General features: G+C 42.3%; 2 protein-coding genes across 2 annotated transcripts; both read right to left on the reverse strand.

Annotated features, from left to right (window-relative positions):
* Window positions 1–4,755: 4,755 nt before the first annotated feature.
* Window positions 4,756–11,390, reverse strand: LOC148105798 (stonustoxin subunit beta-like). The gene is made up of 4 exons (XM_087838398.1): window positions 11,379–11,390; window positions 9,894–9,964; window positions 5,470–5,516; window positions 4,756–5,321 (listed from the first exon to the last, which is right to left on the reverse strand). Exons 1-4 carry the CDS (start codon window positions 11,388–11,390, stop codon window positions 4,756–4,758), a joined length of 696 nt encoding a protein of 231 aa, XP_087694524.1.
* Window positions 11,391–12,610: 1,220 nt separating this feature from the next.
* Window positions 12,611–18,399, reverse strand: LOC148105799 (protein NLRC3-like). Its single transcript, XM_087838968.1, has 4 exons — window positions 18,132–18,399; window positions 16,233–18,015; window positions 14,551–14,724; window positions 12,611–12,806 (listed from the first exon to the last, which is right to left on the reverse strand). The coding sequence occupies exons 1-4, from the start codon at window positions 18,397–18,399 to the stop codon at window positions 12,611–12,613; spliced, it is 2,421 nt and encodes an 806-aa protein (XP_087695094.1).
* Between the last annotated feature and the right edge of the window lie 1,586 nt (window positions 18,400–19,985).

The raw sequence follows: 19,985 nt of genomic DNA on the forward strand, positions 1-19,985 counted from the left end.
TCAGTCAGCTGTTCCCCCGTGTGTTTCCACTTCCCCTGATCACCTCCTGTCTGTATTTAAGTCCTCTGTCTTTCTTTATTCAGTGTCAGGTTATCTGTGTTGCCTCCCTTCAGGTCTTATAATAGTTTACTCAAAGTTATCACAGTTTTGTCACAGACAGTTAGTTTTCCTAGTTTAGGTTTCAGTTTAGTTTTCTCCACTGTTCATGCTGCTTTCATTTTGTATTCAAGTTTATAGCCTAAATAAACGGCTTGCCTTTTTTTTCAAAACTTAGTTCTGCCTCCTTCCCTGTCTGCACTTGGGTCCACTTCATCATCACACCGGTGTACCCCACCATGACAGTTATGTCCAAGTTTTCCATGTTCCCAGTGTTTAGTTTCCCCACTTCAGTCTTGGTTAGTTTTCCTTTAGTTTACTCTTGCATTTTCTTTTGTTTTGCTCACCAGCCTTGAATAAACAATTTGCTTTTGGTTAAAGTTAACTTCCACGCGTCTGCTTCTGGGTCCACACTTCAACCTCCAGATAGTCCACAGCCCACACTGTGGCTGGGGTCATGTCACAGAGTTTTGGACTTTAACTGCATTTTATGAAAGATTTCATTTTTTTCCCCTGGAATTTACTTGCCACGTTTTGCTGGCTGTGTGTTATGACTCTGGAAATTATTGTAAAAAATATATTAATTTGTGATTGTTTCGTGACCAGATCCTACAGACTTTTTACAGTCATTATGGGATGGTTTTACAGGTGGAGGACACTGATATTTTTCCTCCTCATCTTTTCTGACAGCTTTTTTTTTTGCATTTGGCTAGGGTCAGTGTCACTACTGGTATGAGAAGAGACCAGGACCCTGTACATGTATCTGACAAAACAATCAGAAACAGATTTTATAATGGTGGCCTGAGGGCCTGATGTCCTCTAGCAGGCCCTGTACTCACTGACTGGAACCATGCATGATTGACATTTGCTATAGAATACCAGAATTATCAGGCCACCACTGGCAGACTGTGTTTTTCACTCTGAACACATATGACAGATATGAAAGGGTCCGGAGAAGTTGTAACATCGTTTTGCATGGCCAGTTTGATAGTGGGTCAGTAATGACCCAAGAGGCATATCAATGGAGGGAGGCACAGACATCTATGGGCTGGCAGCATCACCCTGACTGGAATTAGGCATCAGGATGAAGTTTCTGGACCTCTGGACTGATTGTCAAACTCTACGCTGGTGCAGTGGGTTGCTCCTCCTGCTGCAGGACAATGACACCAAACACACCTCCAGGCTGTGTGAGGGCTGTTTGACCAAGAAGGAGAGTGATGGAGTGCTGACCAGATGGTCTGGCCTCCACAGTAACCTGACTTAAACCCAGTGGAGATGGTTTGGGATGAGATGGAGCGCAGAGTGAAGGCAAAGGACCAACAAGTGCTCAGCATCTCTGGGAACTCCTTCAAGACTGTTGGAAACCATTTCAGGAGACGACCTCATGAAGCTCATGGAGAGAACGCCAAGAGTGAGCAAAGCAGGAATCAAAGCAAACATATTTAATTTTAGTAAGCTCTTTAGGATCCACTAAGGTTTGCAGAGGTAGACTGCATGCTTAAGAGCTTGATTTTACACACCTATGGCAATTGAGCAGAAAACACCTGAAAAAATGAAAATGAGTTTCTCTGGTCCAGATGGTGAGTGTTTTTCTTTTTCGGTTGTAATACTTGTTTACTGTGTTAAGACAGGAAGAGACAAGGGATTTTATACAGGGAGAAAATCACTGATGCATTTGTATCTATGCTTAAAAAGAAAAGTTTACTGATGAAGTTGAACAACCTTTGAAAAACTGCACTGTGAACATGTTCAGGTCTGTCGGATGCAAAGAATAAAACTCAGATCAAGAAATCTCTTAGAGGTGAGTAAATGTTTTCCTATAATTGTTTCTTTGGATTTGATGATGATGTAATAAGACATTATTTCATGTAATGATATATAAATCCATGTCTATAGATAGTAAATGAAGGAATGATCTAGATATTTAATGAAAGCCAGTCATGAATATCAGAATGTAGTTTATTTTATACCTGCAAAGGGACAAATCATCAACTTAGAGTCAAACAGTTTCACATTCAGACATTCCCTGAAATTCCATCATATTTTGTTTGAGATACAGTGGGGCAAAAAAGTATTTAGTCAGCCACCGATTGTGCAAGTTCCCCCACTTAAAATGATGACAGAGGTCAGTAATTTGCACCAGAGGTACACTTCAACTGTGAGAGACAGAATGTGAAAAAAAAATCCATGAATTCACATGGTAGGATTTGTAAAGAATTTATTCGTAAATCAGGGTGGAAAATAAGTATTTGGTCAATAACAAAAATACAACTCAATACTTTGTAACATAACCTTTGTTGGCAATAACAGAGGTCAAACGTTTACTATAGGTCTTTACCAGGTTTGCACACACAGTAGCTGGTATTTTGGCCCATTCCTCCATGCAGATCTTCTCAAGAGCAGTGATGTTTTGGGGCTGTCGCCGAGCAACACGGACTTTCAACTCCTGCCACAGATTTTCTATGGGGTTGAGGTCTGGAGACTGGCTAGGCCACTCCAGGACTTTCAAATGCTTCTTACGGAGCCACTCCTTTGTTGCCCGGGCGGTGTGTTTTGGATCATTGTCATGTTGGAAGACCCAGCCTCGTTTCATCTTCAAAGTTCTCACTGATGGAAGGAGGTTTTGGCTCAAAATCTCACGATACTTGGCCCCATTCATTCTGTCCTTAACACGGATCAGTCGTCCTGTGCCCTTGGCAGAAAAACAGCCCCATAGCATGATGTTTCCACCCCCATGCTTCACAGTAGGTATGGTGTTCTTGGGATGCAACTCAGTATTCTTCTTCCTCCAAACACGACGAGTTGAGTTTATACCAAAAAGTTCTACTTTGGTTTCATCTGACCACATGACATTCTCCCAATCCTCTGCTGTATCATCCATGTGCTCTCTGGCAAACCTCAGACGGGCCTGGACATGCACTGGCTTCAGCAGCGGAACACGTCTGGCACTGCGGGATTTGATTCCCTGCCGTTGTAGTGTGTTACTGATGGTGACCTTTGTTACTTTGGTCCCAGCTCTCTGCAGGTCATTCACCAGGTCCCCCCGTGTGGTTCTGGGATCTTTGCTCACCGTTCTCATGATCATTTTGACCCCACGGGATGAGATCTTGCGTGGAGCCCCAGATCGAGGGAGATTATCAGTGGTCTTGTATGTCTTCCATTTTCTGATGATTGCTCCCACAGTTGATTTTTTCACACCAAGCTGCTTGCCTATTGTAGATTCACTCTTCCCAGTCTGGTGCAGGTCTACAATTCTTTTCCTGGTGTCCTTCGAAAGCTCTTTGGTCTTGGCCATGGCGGAGTTTGGAGTCTGACTGGTTGAGGCTGTGGACAGGTGTCTTTTATACAGATGATGAGGTCAAACAGGTGCCATTCATACAGGTAACGAGTGGGGGACAGAAAAGCTTCTTACAGAAGACGTTACAGGTCTGTGAGAGCCAGGGATTTTCCTTGTTTGAGGTGACCAAATACTTATTTTCCACCCTGATTTACGAATAAATTCTTTACAAATCCTACCATGTGAATTCATGGATTTTTTTTTTCACATTCTGTCTCTCACAGTTGAAGTGTACCTCTGGTGCAAATTACTGACCTCTGTCATCATTTTAAGTGGGGGAACTTGCACAATCGGTGGCTGACTAAATACTTTTTTGCCCCACTGTATCTATTTTCTCTGCTGATCAAACTGGAGAGTCTCACTGTAATGTGCCGGCGAGTCACACTCAATTTTATTTTTAGTTTGGAAACTGAACAGACTTTCAGTAAAAATTCAAAGATTCAGCAATGTACAAAGTTGGGAACTAATACATTCATAACTATTTTCTAAAGGATCATTTAATGCCACTACAGGCAAGCTAAAGTCTAGCTATCATTTCATAATTCCCACAGCAAAAGTAAGGTGACAGGTGACCACAATGTGGCAACAAGACTGAATTAAGACTGGAAACCTGCACTATCATCTCATCCATCCTCTCAGTTTGGAATGTAGACCTACACCATTGTCTCAAAGGTATACTCTTCTGTTGGATAATTTGTTAGTTTGTTAAAAACCGACAGAGGAAGCTGTACAAACACATCACATGTCAGTTGTCAGCAGAAGTGTAGAGAGGACAAAATGTAAGCGCTGAGAACTTCAGAATCTGACATTTGTCCAGATTTGTAGAGGGACAGATCAGATTTATTTTGTTTATATCATGTTCAGTCTTTCAAAGTTAGAAAAGGCAGAATTTGTGTTGTTCAAACACACTGATTCCACAAAAAGACACAAATACGAAATTGCCTAGCTAACAGTTACAGAGCTAAAGGATGATAATTATATGTGAAGAGACCTGCTTTTTTTAAAATATAGCTCCAAGCTTGCATTTACATCTGTGACCATCGGAGGGCAGTGAGCACTCATTAGTCAGTTCCTCTTTACTGACATCAGCGTTTCTGTCAGTTTAATAATATCTGTGTTCAAATATGTTTCAAATAAGTTCAGTTCCCACATTGAAATGAACTTCATCATCTCAGCTGAACTAAGCTTCAGAGAAACACTGCATACTGATGTCTGTGAAGCTTTGACAGAAAAACAGTTTAAATCCATGAATCTAAAAATGTGTTTCTGAGTGAAAGAGACAGACATGTACAGACTGAACTATCTGTTCAACAATCAGAGTGTTAGAGGACACTAACATGACACTCTTTAAACAAAACTACACACAGACACACTGAGGAACCACATGAGACTGTAAATCCAGGATAAAAACGTTCAGTGAATGTGGTGTGGAAGGTGTGGAGGTGGATCAGAGAGTCAGAGGAGACTCTGTAGAAGGACAGAGTGCCAGCAGGACAGTCCACATACACTGCTACTCTGTTAGAGACAGAGGAGGAGGAGGAGGAGGAGGAGATGGGTGTTTTTCTGTTATTGTGCCACACAGAGGAATAATGATCAGAGCAGAAAAGACTCCAGGACTGATCATTTCTACCAAACTCACACTCATCACTCCTTCCTTTCCTTTTGATTCCTCTGTAACTCACTGATATCCAAGCCCTCCTCGTCCACTCGACCTCCCAGTAACAGCGACCAGTCAGACCATCTCTACACAGCAGCTGACAAACATCAAATCTGTGTGGATGATCAGGATATGACTGAACCTCCTCCACGTGTGTCACCTTCCTGTTGTTGTCAGACAGTTGGAGCTTTGTGTTCACTGTGTTTGTGTCGATTGTGAGTTGACAGGAATCTGATGGAGAGAACAAACACAATCCAGCTGCAGTTATTGATCCATCATCTGTTCATTGATTGACACTTTGATGATGACTCCTGACATGATGAAGATGGTTGAATGTGTGCTGCTTTGTTTTCATGAATCCCATTAAAAACACACTTACACTTCCTCAGACCTGGTCTCAACCATCGGACTCCAGCAGGCTCCACCCTGAAAGGAGGAGGGGGGTCAGAGCAGCACAGTCAGCATGCACACATGGACATTACATGGCTCTCATACACACACTGTTACACACTGATAAAGGAACAGTCCAACATTTTGACACATAAATGTTTAAACTTCAAAAGAGCAAAACTCATAATCACATCACATTTAATCTCCTTTATTAAGCACGATGTCCAGGGAGCATTGACATGTGCCACAGTCAAGGTTCAACACACTGTGACATTCATGCTGTCAGGGAGTGGCTGCATATTAAATGTAAAGACTGGGACTGGCTACAAAAACTGATCCAGTACAGGTAGAGTGCAGCAGCCAGTGCATCACATATTTTGAGCTAATGCAGCGGTCATCACACCACATACTGCTTTCTATGTAAAGGAGCCTTCATTCTCAGATTAGGGCCGTTTGTGACCATAAAGTCTGTCTCACAAGGGCAGCCACTGGTCCAGGCGAGGATGCCTCCACAGTGGGATGTCTGAGGGTGCAGATGTGGGTGAAGTTAGGACCAGGTGCCAGTGGACCTGTGGACCTCTGGAGATTGTTTGAGTTATTGTTTCACTCCACCAAAAGCAGGAGAGAAAGACGTTTATTAATAATCCTTCTTATTATTAAATGCTCTGTAGAGCAAATTTGTAACAGCAAATTGTTTTGTGCGTTCTGATTGCTGTAGACCATTGTTAATCAATCCAGTGCCGTGTCTTCTGCATGGCAGCGGTCCCCAACACCCGGGCCCGTTTGGTACCGAAAGTTCAGGTTCGGGTGTAAAGTGTATGGTTTTCAGGGCTTTTAATCGTAAAGTTGGGTTCCCTGGGTCTTTTTTCCCGTGTAGTCGTGTGTCTTATTTTGAAAGAACTATTTACGCGTTACCATAGCGACCAGACAGCATCAAGAAGCAGAGAGGAGGATGTTACTCTCAATGTTGTTGGTACATTTCAGGAGGACCCTGCTAATAAAGTTAGACAATCACACAATGAATTTGCGTTTATTATTATATTTACAAAATACCACAGTTCTTGTCTTTGTCTGTATCATTTTATTTTGTTGTATTTATCCGCGACACCTTAAAGGCCGGTCCGTGAAAATATTTTCTGACATTAAACTGGACCGTGGTGCAAAAAAGGTTGGAGACCGCTGCTGTACAGTACATAATGAGATTAGTTTGTCGAATTTATATAAATCTTCGATCGCTAGCAGTGTAACTCCAAAGTTCTGCACTGTATGTTTGTACGTTTTCTTCCCGACAAACACAACAATGCCGACAAAACGTTTTGCACGGTTTAATTTTATAATGGACTTATGTTTCTACAAAGGTTTGAACTTTAAGAGTGTTTAAACAAAAGAAAAAAGTGTGAAAATGTTCGTGTCTGTCTGAGCAAAGTGTATAAAGCATGTAGTGAGGGGTTTTGCAGTCTTAAAACAGCTACAATAACTGTAAAAAATAAAGTTGGCTACCTCGCAGATTTCACCTACCGCGGCTTATTTTTAGAACGTAACACCAGCGATAAACGAGGGACCGCTGTATTATTAACAGTAGAGTCTGGGGCATCTAATTGATTAACATCAACATTGATTATTGTGCACTATTGTTTTTGTTCAAGGACAGCAAAAAATATAAAACTCTCTCTCAGCTTGTCCGTTGCCAAAAATGGCCACTTTTGTGTATGTTCACAAAATGCTGTAAAATGTATATTTATTAAAACATTTATCTACTTTTACTGACTTTAAACCGACACTTTAAATTAGCTCCAGTCCTTTTCATCAAAACCAAAATTTTATCTACATTCTGTTTTTTACACTTTAAATCCCAGTTAGGTTATATATTACCAGTAGCTTTTCAGATAAAACAGTAATAAGGTCCTAATGGTTTCATAAATCTTCATTTTTTTTTCATATAAGCATCAGGGACAAGGCTGTCTTGCAATTGTTGAGGTCACTAGTGTGCGCGCTATTTCTTCCAGGATCACTCTTCATTTGTAGGTTTTAGTGGACTCCTACTACTGTGAAGTGGTTTTCATGGGACAGGGGCTTGTATTCAAAGATCTGGGACATTGTAGAGATGAGCAGTGATGCCCTTCTTGCCATCTTTCCAGAAATATAAGTGATCTGGAAGCTGTTAGGTTTACTTACAGCAGCAGCACTTTTTGCACCTGCAGAAACTGTGCTGCAGCTGCAGCTTTGAATTTTTTTTTGAGAGTTAATATTTTGGCTATGGTGTCTTGTTATGAAATGTACAAGAGTAAAAGTGTTAGCATGTGTGTCAAAGCTAAGTTTGACTGGGAAACTCAAAGCTCAATAACCTGTATCAACAAAAATTCACTGCAGCCTGTGTAATATTTGATGCATCGTAATTTATTCCAGTCTATCTTGCAAATACATGTTTGCGTTGCAATGTCATGCACAAACACACAGAACTATTAGATCCTTAAGATCAAACCTGCGTCATTCTTTTGGTCCACTGCAGCGTAGCAGTCAAACAAGAAGGAGAAGAAGTGAAGTGGCCCCAAATTGCCAGGATATAGATCAGAGGATTAATGCGTAAAATGTATAAAAATATTATTGATTACAGGATAATACATTAATGTTAATATCAACAATAAGCTTTTTAAACTGAAGTTACAAGTATAAACAATGCTGTTACATTTACACTTAAATTTTTTACTATTGGTGGCTCAGCTGGTTAATAAAGAGGGACAACTACTTACTTACAATGACTTTATTGCACAATATAATTTTTCAATCAGTGTTCAGGAATTCTCAATGGTGCTTGGTGCCATACCCTCAGGGACTTTAATGTTATATAAAAACACTGACAGCTCAATATCTACCTCAGTCACTCTCCCTGATCAGTGCTGAGTCAGCAGTAGGAAAAATCTGCTTTTCACAGGAACTTGGTAACAGCAATAAGAGAATACGGAGTTTATTCCAAGAAGATATCGTCTCTCTCCCTTATATAAATATATAATAAAATATAAAATAATCATAAAAAAACATCATCGGCCCATGAAAACGAGAAATCACCATCGGTATGCCCGATGGCCAGTCCAGCTATGGTCGTGCCATCAGTTAACCCTTCACGTGCCAGCTGTGACACGCGTGCCCAGGGTTGCCGACCCCTGCTCTAAAGCATCTGATTTGGATTCCTGAGATCAAATATATTTTCCTTTGGCTTTGTTTTCTTCCCATTTGTGGCTTTAATGTAGTGTTACATCCTGTTTGTTTGCTTCCATCTGTATACATGTCCAGATTCACTGTTATGTTTCTATTCTTACATTGCTGTGTGATCACTGTTCCCTCTGCTAACTTATTTGACCTTTTGTATCTTACACTGATACTTGTCATATTTGTATCTGCGCCTAAAATCTAAAAAGTTTTCCATGCTAAAACACAGCTCCACCTCCTGCAGTTCTCCCTCTGAACCACTAGATGTCTCTGTTATCTAAATGAAGACGTGCAGCACAGCAACCACAGCAGCGCTCAGCTCACACGTGTCCTGTTATTATGTATAAAAGCATGAAACAGGTGAGACAGGTGGGATCAATATTAATGTTGTGGAAATATATGAAAAAGCAACAGAAGAGTGAAAACATTTCGTGTTTCTAGAAAGATCTTTCAGCTCATAGCTGCTCACAGACTGTATTTACAAGTGACAAACTGCAACTCTACAGTACATCTACAGTATATATCAAATATATTCTGTATTCAAATCTATTGAGTGATGTTTGAAAGTCTTTCCAGGTGAGTTTGATCCAGGAGGGTCTGAAGCCAGAGTCAGACAGAGACTGTGCAGAGACTGTAGAAGGACAGAGCAGCAGCAGAGCAGTCCAGATACACTGATGATCCTCTGTCAGATCCAGAGGGACACACAGGGATGATGCTGGACTCTACATTGTGTCTGACAGTGGAGCTGTTCTCAGAGCAGTTCACTCTGCAGCACTGACAGTCATCTGCACTTCTTCTCATTCCTCTGTCAGTCACTGCTGGATGAAGCTCTCCTCTCCACCTCCCAGTAACATGGCCCAGTCAGAGCGTCTCTACACACAAGCTGCTGCTGCTTCAACCTCTCTGGATCATCAGGACACAGCTCCTCCTCTCTCAGCACACACACCGTCCTGTATACCATCATCACCACCTGCAGAGAGAAGAAGGAAGAGCAGAGGAGATAAAGGAGTGTTTCCAGAGACTCTTCATCAGCTGTCAGTCAGTGATGCAGCACATCCAGTATAAAGAGCAGCAGGGACTTCAGTGCTGGGACTGTACTAGGACTCATTGTTGCTTCACTTTTTCTAATCTTTGGATTTTTATTGAAGTTGATGAAAATGTTTTTCCCTCCTAGTCTGAGTTTGGACTTTCATTCATTAGAAGAACCTTGGTGTGTCCACTCTGAGCTCTGTAGGAACCCCAACAACAAGCCCAACAATCCAGATGGACGGTTCCAGCTGTTAACTGGAGGAATTCCATCCAAACATCTGCTCTCACTAAATTCTTCCTCACCTACAGACTGTGTTCTTCACTGCTTTAAAATTGGAAATGAATGCAGTCATTGGTCTGCGTGCTGCTTTGTTCAGAGAGCTGATTGGCTGTTGACAGTGTTTGATCAGAGCGTGTCAGCCGTTACTACGGTGACCATAAAGGTCAGAAACAGGAAGTGTTTGTGTCCAATCCTGAAGCCTGTCACCATTCTCCTCTCACAGCTTCACTGAGAAGCTGCAGCTTTACAGGAAACACTGGATCTGTGTTTCATACTGACTGTGTTCAGTACAATACTGCTGACAGCACCACCCACTCACTCCATCACTCTACTGACCTCAGAGTCTCCAGTCTGCAGTCTGGACTCTGCTGAGGATCAGACAGCTGCTTCACATCTGGATCCGTCAGGTTGTTTCCTCTCAGATCCAGCTCTCTCAGATGGGAGGGGTTGGACTTCAGTGCTGCTGCCAGATAATCACAGCTGATCTCTGACAAACCACAGTTCATCAATCTGTATAAAGAATGAAAGATGTAAGTTTATTAGACAAAGTGTGAGCTTGAAATCATTCAGTGTTTCATCATCTGTTCAGAGCTGAAGAAGGTTCAGAATGTAGAAGTTTAGAAAATGGAAACTCCAAACAGCTGAAGCCAACAGGAAGCAGCTTCAAACAAACACAACAAGAGAAAAAACTCAAAATGTTTCACATTAAAGTCGTACATTTATCATAAAAACAGGACAAAGACTTGAAAAAGTCATGTTTTTCCTTCCAGGAACCACAAGGCTTCACTTTTAAAGGTGAAGTGTGAAAGAAATGGACATATTTGAAGTCCAACACCTTTTTCCAGTCACATTATTAAAGCAGACAAACTACAAGCTCATTTTCATTCCAACAAGTCATCTTCTGACCTGGACTAACAACACTGGTCTCTATGTGCAGCTGGCTGTGAGACCAGTGCTCAGGGACTGTCTACAAATGAAACACTGAAAGAACATCACACACTAATTTGCTTCCAGCACTTTCACACACACATCTACTGTCATTATTGTCACCAAACTCTGTGGATCCTTTATTGCAAATTCAAATGGGATCAAATGGTCAGACAACAAAAGAGGGTTATGAGGAAATATGATGAAATGTTGTGTATTAGCAGCAAGTTATTGAATCATTTTCCTCAGAAACCAAACAAAATGATTGACAAACATGTATTTACAAACTCAGTGTTGGACTTGGATCAGCAGGATAAGCTGATGTTTAAAGGCATTTGAGTCTCGCTGTATGAGAGTCCAGTTATTACTCAATATTTATGGATGATGTTCTTTCAGTGTTACACTTTGTAGACGCTCCCTGAGCATCACAGCCAGCTGCACATGGACCAGCTGACATTACCCAGCATTTGAGGCGGTTGTAAAAAATGGATTTTCCTATTTAAATGGTTTTAATTTGAATAAAGCGATGTTGATTTATTCGATCCTGAATCGATTTTTAATATAAATGTATTTTGCCAGAATCTCAGGTTAAAGCTCCCAAAAGTATTTCAACAACAACCAAACAGATAAAACAGTAAATGAGAGCAGCTAAACACACAAAGATGGAAACACAGATCGTGGATCGTTCACTCGACGGCACGTACACGGACACGCCGTCGGGGCTGAAAGTGGACAGCTCACAGATCCTGAAGCTGCAGGTTTCATCTGTCTCCAACCAAAACTGACTGAACCAGCAGCAAAAGAAGATCCAAACTACGCTTTACGTTTGATGAACATCGTCATGAATTCTCTCTGACTTTGACGTTTACTTCCTGCACAGCTCTCTCTCTCTCAGTGTACTTCAAGAACAGTTAACGTTCAAAAATCTGTTTTCTGCATTATTCACTGCTTATTACGCACCAGTCTGCTGTTGTGTTCACTGCTGTCGGCCTCCGAAAACAAAGCCTCATTTCTGCTGTTCAATACTGAAGAAATTTAAACCTTTTAAAATGATGAAAGATTACAAACTCTCAGCTGTGTCTGTAATCAAACCTCTGTAACTTTGCTTCACTTCAGCAGCATCAGGTCATGTTCACATGTTGATTCATGGTTTGCTTCAGTTTTTGATCGACTGCACAATATTTTGAAGGTTATCTGCTATAAAAAGCCAGAACAGGAAAATCTGCTTCATGTGTTTCTGTTTGATCCTCAGTGACTTTGACACAAAGGCCTCTGCTGTGATGATCACACCTCTGATCAAGTCTCACAGTGTCAGCTTTGTTTTTATAAATATGGATATGTGCTGATAAATGATCAGAATTATAATATTTCCCACTGTCTGATGTGTGCCGTGACCTTTGACCTGTTAAAGACAGTCAGCTGTGGATTATTCATTGTTGTGTCTGATACTTAGAACTGTGAGGAAGAGCACTACACAGTTAATCAGGGTCCCCTCTCTCTGAATCAGGAAAGGTGGGCAGGCCGCGTGTGGGGCCATACGTTGAATATTACTGTTTGAAATGTGAACATTGTTCTGCTGCAGTAAATGGACTAAACCAGAGAAGAAGAAAACAGACTTTACCATGAAGATCCTCAGTGTGGATCAGTATAATATCAGCCTGATGTCTGCAGTTTAGTGTCAGCACAACTAAAACTCTCTGACTGACCTCAGAGTTTCAAGTCCACATCCTGGACTCTCCAGGAAACCAAACAGATGCTTCACTCCTGAATCCTGAAGCTTGTAGTTGTTACTCAGGTCCAGCTCTCTCAGATGGGAGGGGTTGGACTTCAGCGCTGCTGCCAGATAATCACAGCTGATCTCTGACAAACCACAGTTCATCAATCTGTATGAAGAATGAAAGATGTAAGTTTATTAGACAAAGTGTGAGCTTGAAATCATTCAGTGTTTCATCATCTGTTCAGAGCTGAAGAAGGTTCAGAATGTAGAAGTTTAGAAAATGGAAACTCCAAACAGCTGAAGCCAACAGGAAGCAGCATCAAACAAACACAACAAGAGAAAAAACTCTGAACGTTTCACATTAAAGTCGTACATTTATCATAAAAACAGGACAAAGACTTGAAAAAGTCGTGTTTTTCCTTCCAGGAAACACAAGGCTTCACTTTTAAAGGTGAAGTGTGAAAGAAATGGACATATTTGAAGTCCAACACCTTTTTCCAGTCACATTATTAAAGCAGACAAACTACAAGCTCATTTTCATTCCAACAAGTCATCTTCTGACCTGGACTAACAACACTGGTCTCTATGTGCAGCTGGCTGTGAGACCAGTGCTCATGGACCGTCTACAAAGTGACACACTGAAAGAACATCACACACTAATTTGCTTCCATCATCCAACCTGAAGAGGAAACAGAGACGCCTCCCCTTCAAAGTAAAAGCTGCTCCTTTTGGACACAGTATCAAAGAAAGTCTACAGTATAACATAGAAAAGACAGAACAGAGTTTTGGTTGTTTTTAAATTGTGCAGAAATGAAACTACACTAAGCTCAATTATGTGACAGACATTTCATCCCATGTCAGTTTGGCCTCATCCTGGGCCGGATTATCCAGCACACACTCTGACCACAGGCTCAGGGGCCACGCACAGCTGGGCTCCATCCAAGAGACAGGAAGCAAACAAACACAATAATAAAAAGCACCATGTGATCTTCTTACATCTTCAAGACAAACATAGTAAAAACATGAGCATATTTGTTTCCTGATAAAATGATGTGACAGGTAGAACAGAGTAAAGTGGTGGTGTTACAGTCTTTCTCCTCTCTGCTGCCGAGGCTGTTAGTCTCTCCCAAACTCAGCTACAGGACTTCCAAATGAATGGAAGCAGCAGAAGTGGCTTTACAAATGAAAGAGGAAGAGGAGAAGAAGAGGAGAGGGAGGCCACCCTGACCATCACTCCAGCTGAAAACATCACACTTCCATTAAAGTTGGTGAGAAAATGTTGAGCAGGATGAGCTGCTGGCTAATCTGGAGGCTGTAGCAGCAGCTCACTGTCACAGTGGATTTCCACTCATGAAAAAGCTCTGGCTGCTTCATTTCTCATCTCATATCAGAGACTTTAAAGCTTCACTGAAGCTGTACTGTGATGCTTCCATATTCCAGTGAGGCCTCCATAATGATTTCAGCTGTTCTGTACACACACTGTGTGCCCTGTATGGCTCAAAGTCTCTGCAGCCTGTTTTTATCTGCTATCATCAGATCTTTATCATCCTCATTCACATCCCTCACACACTCTACAACCTCATCAGCACTGACTTCATCTTCACTGACTGATGGAGCACAACATGAACCTGTGGAGGCTGAAACACTGTCCTGTCAAACATCTCCCCGTCACCACTCCACTTCTGTCAGCCTTTAAATGAACCCTGCTCAAGTCTGTCACTTCTGTTTGGAGCCAAAAGGAAAAACTGTTGTTCAGTCATTTGGAAAGACAACATTTCTGAAAGCACTCGAACTTCTTCACATTTATCTTCAGACACATCCTGAATATTTAGGAACTAAAGAAAGTTTCAAACATCAATCAAAAACCTGAAATATAGAAAAACAACAACAGCTGCAGTCAGTGAACTCACCTCAGAGTCTCCAGTCGACAGTTTGGACTCTCCAGTCCAGCACACAGAAGCTTCACACCTGAATCCTGCAGCTTGTTCCAGGTCATGTCCAGCTCTGTCAGATGGGAGGGGTTGGACTTCAGAGCTGAGGCCACAACTTCACAGTGAGACTCTAAGAGTCCACACAGAGTCAGTCTGTGATGATAGAAAATATAAATGTGTTATTATAAAAGCAGAAAATCTGCATTATAAACACAGACTGAATGTATATGAAGACAAAACAGAGTGAGGTCATAATCTGATGAATTTGCTGTTCACATCTGTGCTTCAGCTCCTCTTTCTGTGTTTGACATGACACAACGATTGAGTCTCTCTCAGACCTGCAGACTTTTAATGAGAATCTTTGTTTGGCTTTAATCTGTAGATGAAGGAGGAAGATGGTGTCACATTTAGGCTTCCATAATGTCCACAGTCTGTCACTGAGATCTGATCCAGAGTCAGAGTGAAGACACACATTTGGACTGTTTCCTGTTTTGACTCCAGAACATTTTAAATGAGTTCAGCTCAGTGAAGAGTTCCAGCTGGAAAGATGATCTCTGTTTGCTACCTGCTGTCAGGTACGACTGTTCATGTCCACACGCAGGAAAAACCTGCTGACTGTTACCAAACGGAGCAGAAATCTCATCACTGGACAATAATGATGAATGAACTCAGAGCTGCTGATATCAGATCTGATTTCAGGGGAACTAAACACAGAAATGATTGGCTCATTTTAGCTTTCTGAGCCATTATCTGCTGGTGTGTCGCTAGGTGGCAGAAAATGATTTGTATTCCTGTTCAGGGCTTCAGTGTTTATGAGTCCAGATCCACGTGACAGCAAGTCAAAATGCTGTTACCTGTCTGTGTCCAGCAGCAGCCTGTATTCACTTTGAATATTGTTATAACCTGACATGGATCAGTTTGTCTTTGATTGGTTTGTAAATGTCACTGTTTCCATTGGACCTGAGTGATGGTACAAAGACAGAGAGGGAGAGAAAGGAGAGAGAGGATGGAGACAGCAAAGAGAGAGCAAACACAAACAGGTGAGAGTGGACAGGTGACCAAGGTCAGCAACCAATCAGAGAGCTTCTGTTTGACCCACAGTCACTGACGATGACTGCACATAACCAAGCAGTGTGTTACTCTGATATCAAATATGGATCCTGCTCTTATAATAATGATCATCAGATGATATTATTGTGTTATTTTGTAGCTGAATACGATGTTTGTGTGATTATCAGTGAAAGAAGCAGTGAGGAGGATGGAGAGAGAGAGGACAGAGGGTGAAGTTAGAAACACTAAAAGGATTTTTCATGGATTTCATGTATGATTTGAGTGATTTCCAGCAGGACACTTAAACATGTCAGTGGACGTCCTAAAGAACATATTCACTGATATGAAACGTGTCATTGAACGGGATTAATATCAGTGGAAACATGGTGGAAACAGCTGTGACTGCATGGATGTGACACACTTAAAATCTGTTCTCCACTCTTGGATTTGGGATCCATGGAGCTGCTGCTGAGTCTTTACAATAAAGGAATGGTGTGGAAGGTTGCAGCGTACGGACACAAACACTTTGTGGTTACAATCTGATTTTATTTTCAAAATTAAACTACTAACCTACACTGATCAATGATGTTAATGATCACATCTGGACTCACCGAGCCTTTCTGCAGTTCCTCACAGCTGGAATCAGTCTGTGTCGTCCCCGCTTTGATGTTTTGTACTTCAGCAGGTCCAACTTATCCAGAACCTCCTCTGACATCTGCAGCATGAAGGCCAGAGCTGAGCACTGGATCTCAGAGAGTTTCTTCTTTGACGTCAGGAAGTCTTGGATCTCCTGAAATGATGAGAGGTCGTTCATCTCCATCAGACAGTGGAAGATGTTGATGCTTCTGTCAGGAGAGATTTCATATCTGTTCATCTCCTTCAGGTTGTTGATGACTCTCTGGATGGTTCCTGGACTGTTCTCTGTCTGACTCAGCAGACCTACTAAGAGTCTCTGGTTGGACTCCAGACAGAGGCCATGAAGGAAGCAAACAAACAGGTCCAGGTGGCCATTTTTACTCTCGAGGGATTTATACATGGCTCTGTTCAGGAAATCATCCAGAGATATGAAAATGTAGTATTTTTTTCGCAAAAAGTTCTTCAGCACCTCTGTCTTCCAGTTGGTGAAACAATGGAACATGTAGACAGCAGCCAGAAACTCCTGAATGCTCAGATGAACAAAGCAGTAGACTGGTTTCTGGAAGATCACACACTCTCTTTTGAAGATGTCTGTACAAACTTCTGAGTACACCGAGGCCTCTGTCACATCCAGACCACACTGCTCCAGGTCTTCTTGGTAGAACATGATGTTTCCTTTCTCTAGATGTTCAAACGCCAGCCTTCCCAGCTTCAGAAGAACTTCCCTGTCAGCCTCTGTCAGCTCCTGTGGACTTGTCTCATGTCCCTCATGGTACTTGTTCTTCTTCCTCTTTGTCTGAACCATCAGAAAGTGTGAGTACATGTCAGTCAGGGTCTTGGGCAGCTCTCCTCTCTGCTCTGTAGTCAACATGTGCTCCAGAACTGTAGCAGTGATCCAGCAGAAGACTGGGATACTACACATGATGTGGAGGCTCCTGGATGTCTTCATGTGGGAGATGATTCTGCTGGACAGCTCTTCATCACTGAATCTCCTCCTGAAGTACTCCTCCTTCTGGGCGTCAGTGAAGCCTCGTACTTCTGTTAGCCTGTCAACACATGTAGGAGGGATCTGATTGGCTGCTGCAGGTCGGGAAGTTATCCAGACGAGAGCCGAGGGAAGCAGATTCCCCTGGATGAGGTTTGTCAGCAGCTGGCTGACTGATGACTTCTGTGTGACATCAGACAGCAGCTTCCTGTTGGTGAAATCCAATGAAAGTCTGCTTTCATCCAGGCCGTCAAAGATGAACAAAAGCTGAGAGACAGCCAGCTTCTCTGCTGTGACCTTCTGTAATGTTGGATGGAAAACATGGAGCAGCTCCAGAAGACTGTACTGCTCATCTCTGATCAGGTTCAGCTCCCTGAATGAAAGCAGAACCACCACACTGACATGTTGGTTCTCCAAGCCCTCTGCCCAGTCCAGAGTGAACTTCTGCACTGAGAAGGTTTTTCCAACACCAGCCACGCCGTTGGTCAGAACCACTCTGATGGGTCTCTGTTGGTCAGGTAAGGCTTTAAAGATGTCCTGGCACCTGATTGAAGCATCATGGAGGGCGTCCATCTTGGAAGCTGTCTCCAGCTGCCTCACCTCATGTTGGGTATGAACCTCTTCACTCTGTCCCTCTGTGATGTAGAGCTCAGTGTAGATCCTGTTGAGGAGGGTTCTACTTCCTGTTTCATCACTTCCTTCAGTCACACGTTCACATCTCCTCCTCAGACTGATCTTATGTTCATCTAAAACCTCCTGCAGACCAACATCTGCTGAAAGAAAGAAAAACAATGAGACTAAAGAGAAAGAAAACTCTTCAATGTCTGAACAACACAAGAAGTCCAGTTTTCAGAAATGAGTCCATCAGCAGACAGATGTTCAGTCTTACTTTGTACACAGCTGCTCTGACTGGCTGTCTGCAGTCCAGCTCTGCTTCTTGATCTTTCTCCACACTGGGGACAGGAGGAGTCTCCTGATGAAGCAGACTGGTCCCAGTATGAGGAGATGCACTGTCTGCAGAACCAGTGTCCACAGCTGGTAGAGACCGGATCCTTCAAGACATCCTGACACAAAGCACAGCAGGACGGCTGCTCCTCCTCACAAACACCACTCCTCTGCCTCTCTCTGTGAACACATTTCTTTATCACTAAAAACATTTACTGTCAGTGAAAAACATCCAGATTTGACCAAACTGCAGTTCCTCACAGTTCCTTTGATTTCATCAACACTAATGAGCTGCTCTTCCAGTCTGCCTGTCTCATTAAACACTGAGTGATGAATACAAACTCAACACTTCCTGCAGACTTCCTGACTTCACAATAAAAGCTTTCCATCAGAAAGAGACAGTTATGACTTTCACTGTTTTACAGCCACTCTGTGCATATTATCTGGATCAGTTCACTCTGAAGCAGCTTAGAAGTGTCCGTGTAGAGCCTTGGTCTGACACACAGAGACTTCTGATTTTCTCTATTTAAACAAACATGATGAAGATGAGCAGGTTTCTCTTCTAGTATAAAACTCTGACTCTCTCTGGCTGGCTCATGATGGCTTTCATGTTTTATGTTTTACTCTCTCCTGCTAGCGTTTTGCCTTCCTGCGTGGAGCTTGTAATGGCCTCTCGCTCTTGGTCCACACAGTTATGATGATTACACCACCTGTTGCTGATTCACCTGGGCTTACCGGTAACCATTTAACGCTGCGGCATGGAGCGGTTTGTTGCTGGGACATTGAATCTCCTGTGTTCATGATCTCAGCTCCTTGTTGAGAAATATATCTCTAAATTCAGCAGTTGGGTTAACTTTGTGTATACTTTGAGTATATATTTCCCCAGACCTGGTTACAGACGCTTACCTGTGACTCCCGTGTGTGGCTGCGTGAGTGGAGAGCAGGACAAGAGTGACTGAAGAGGAGTGAGTGTGGACTCCCTTCCCTCTTTTCTCTGAAGCCCTGGACCCCCTCCCCAACTCACTGTACATATATAGAGCACTGTGTATTTCACCCCTTTGGTAAATAAACTGTCACCTTTTTGTTTGTCAGAACTCAGTCTGTGCTTGAGTTCCTCTGTTAGCCATGACATTTTGTTGGTTCTCTCTCTTCAGGTCCCTGTAAGTGTTTGATCGGCCTTTCTAAAACATTATATTTATTCTACTTTGATTGTTTTGTGTGCTGAGGGACATTGTTGCATGATCCACTTTTTCTTATCACTCAAATATCCTGATACTTTCAGAAAGTTGGAGAGCTCTCCTGGCTTGCTTAGTCTTTGCTCTGTACTGCAGTACTTGCATTGGTTTCACTGGACAAGTCTGCATGTGAATCTACAACTGATCTGACATTGTGGCACAAACACAGTAAACAAACACTACGAGCACCTTGTTTCATGTGCAGTGACTTTCTTCTCATTCTGTTACTGAACACTGTATGAAAAGCCTCTCACTGCCAGCATCCTTCCAGCCCCACGACAACAAGACCAACTCACATCTTCACAACAACAAGAATTTTTCCCCTTTTCTTTGGAGAAACTGAGAAGCCAATAGGATTGTAGCTCAAACTTGCCCACAGTCCTGCTTCATCACTGCTCACTCCTACCTGTGTTGGTGCTGAGTGGACAGTCATAGCCTGCTGCTAGCATGAATGCTAAATGTACTGCTGTGGATGATCAGCAGAAAAAGATGTTGTCAGTTTGACTGTTTGCTGTATTTAAAGTGTTTTTCTCAGTTCGTCTATATTCAAAGTGCATTCGGGG

The sequence above is a fragment of the Neolamprologus brichardi genome, chromosome 3, assembly GCF_056152115.1.
Source record: "Neolamprologus brichardi isolate AB-2024 chromosome 3, ASM5615211v1, whole genome shotgun sequence".
Classification (NCBI taxonomy): Eukaryota; Metazoa; Chordata; class Actinopteri; order Cichliformes; family Cichlidae; genus Neolamprologus; species Neolamprologus brichardi.

Bases quoted from the DNA above. Each gene is read 5' to 3' on its own strand.
- LOC148105799 (XM_087838968.1), bottom strand. From the start codon at position 18,399: ATGTTTTTAGTGATAAAGAAATGTGTTCACAGAGAGAGGCAGAGGAGT. The intron at 18,016-18,131 runs GTAAGACTGAAC...TCTTTCTTTCAG, and splicing joins TCAGAGCAGCTGTGTACAAA to CAGATGTTGGTCTGCAGGAG. The intron at 14,725-16,232 runs GTGAGTCCAGAT...CTATCATCACAG, and splicing joins AGGAACTGCAGAAAGGCTCG to ACTGACTCTGTGTGGACTCT.
- LOC148105798 (XM_087838398.1), bottom strand. The intron at 5,517-9,893 runs GTTCTTCTAATG...TCCTCCTTTCAG, and splicing joins CTCAGAGTGGACACACCAAG to GGTGGAGCCTGCTGGAGTCC. The intron at 5,322-5,469 runs GTAAGTGTGTTT...TCTCTCCATCAG, and splicing joins GAGACCAGGTCTGAGGAAGT to ATTCCTGTCAACTCACAATC.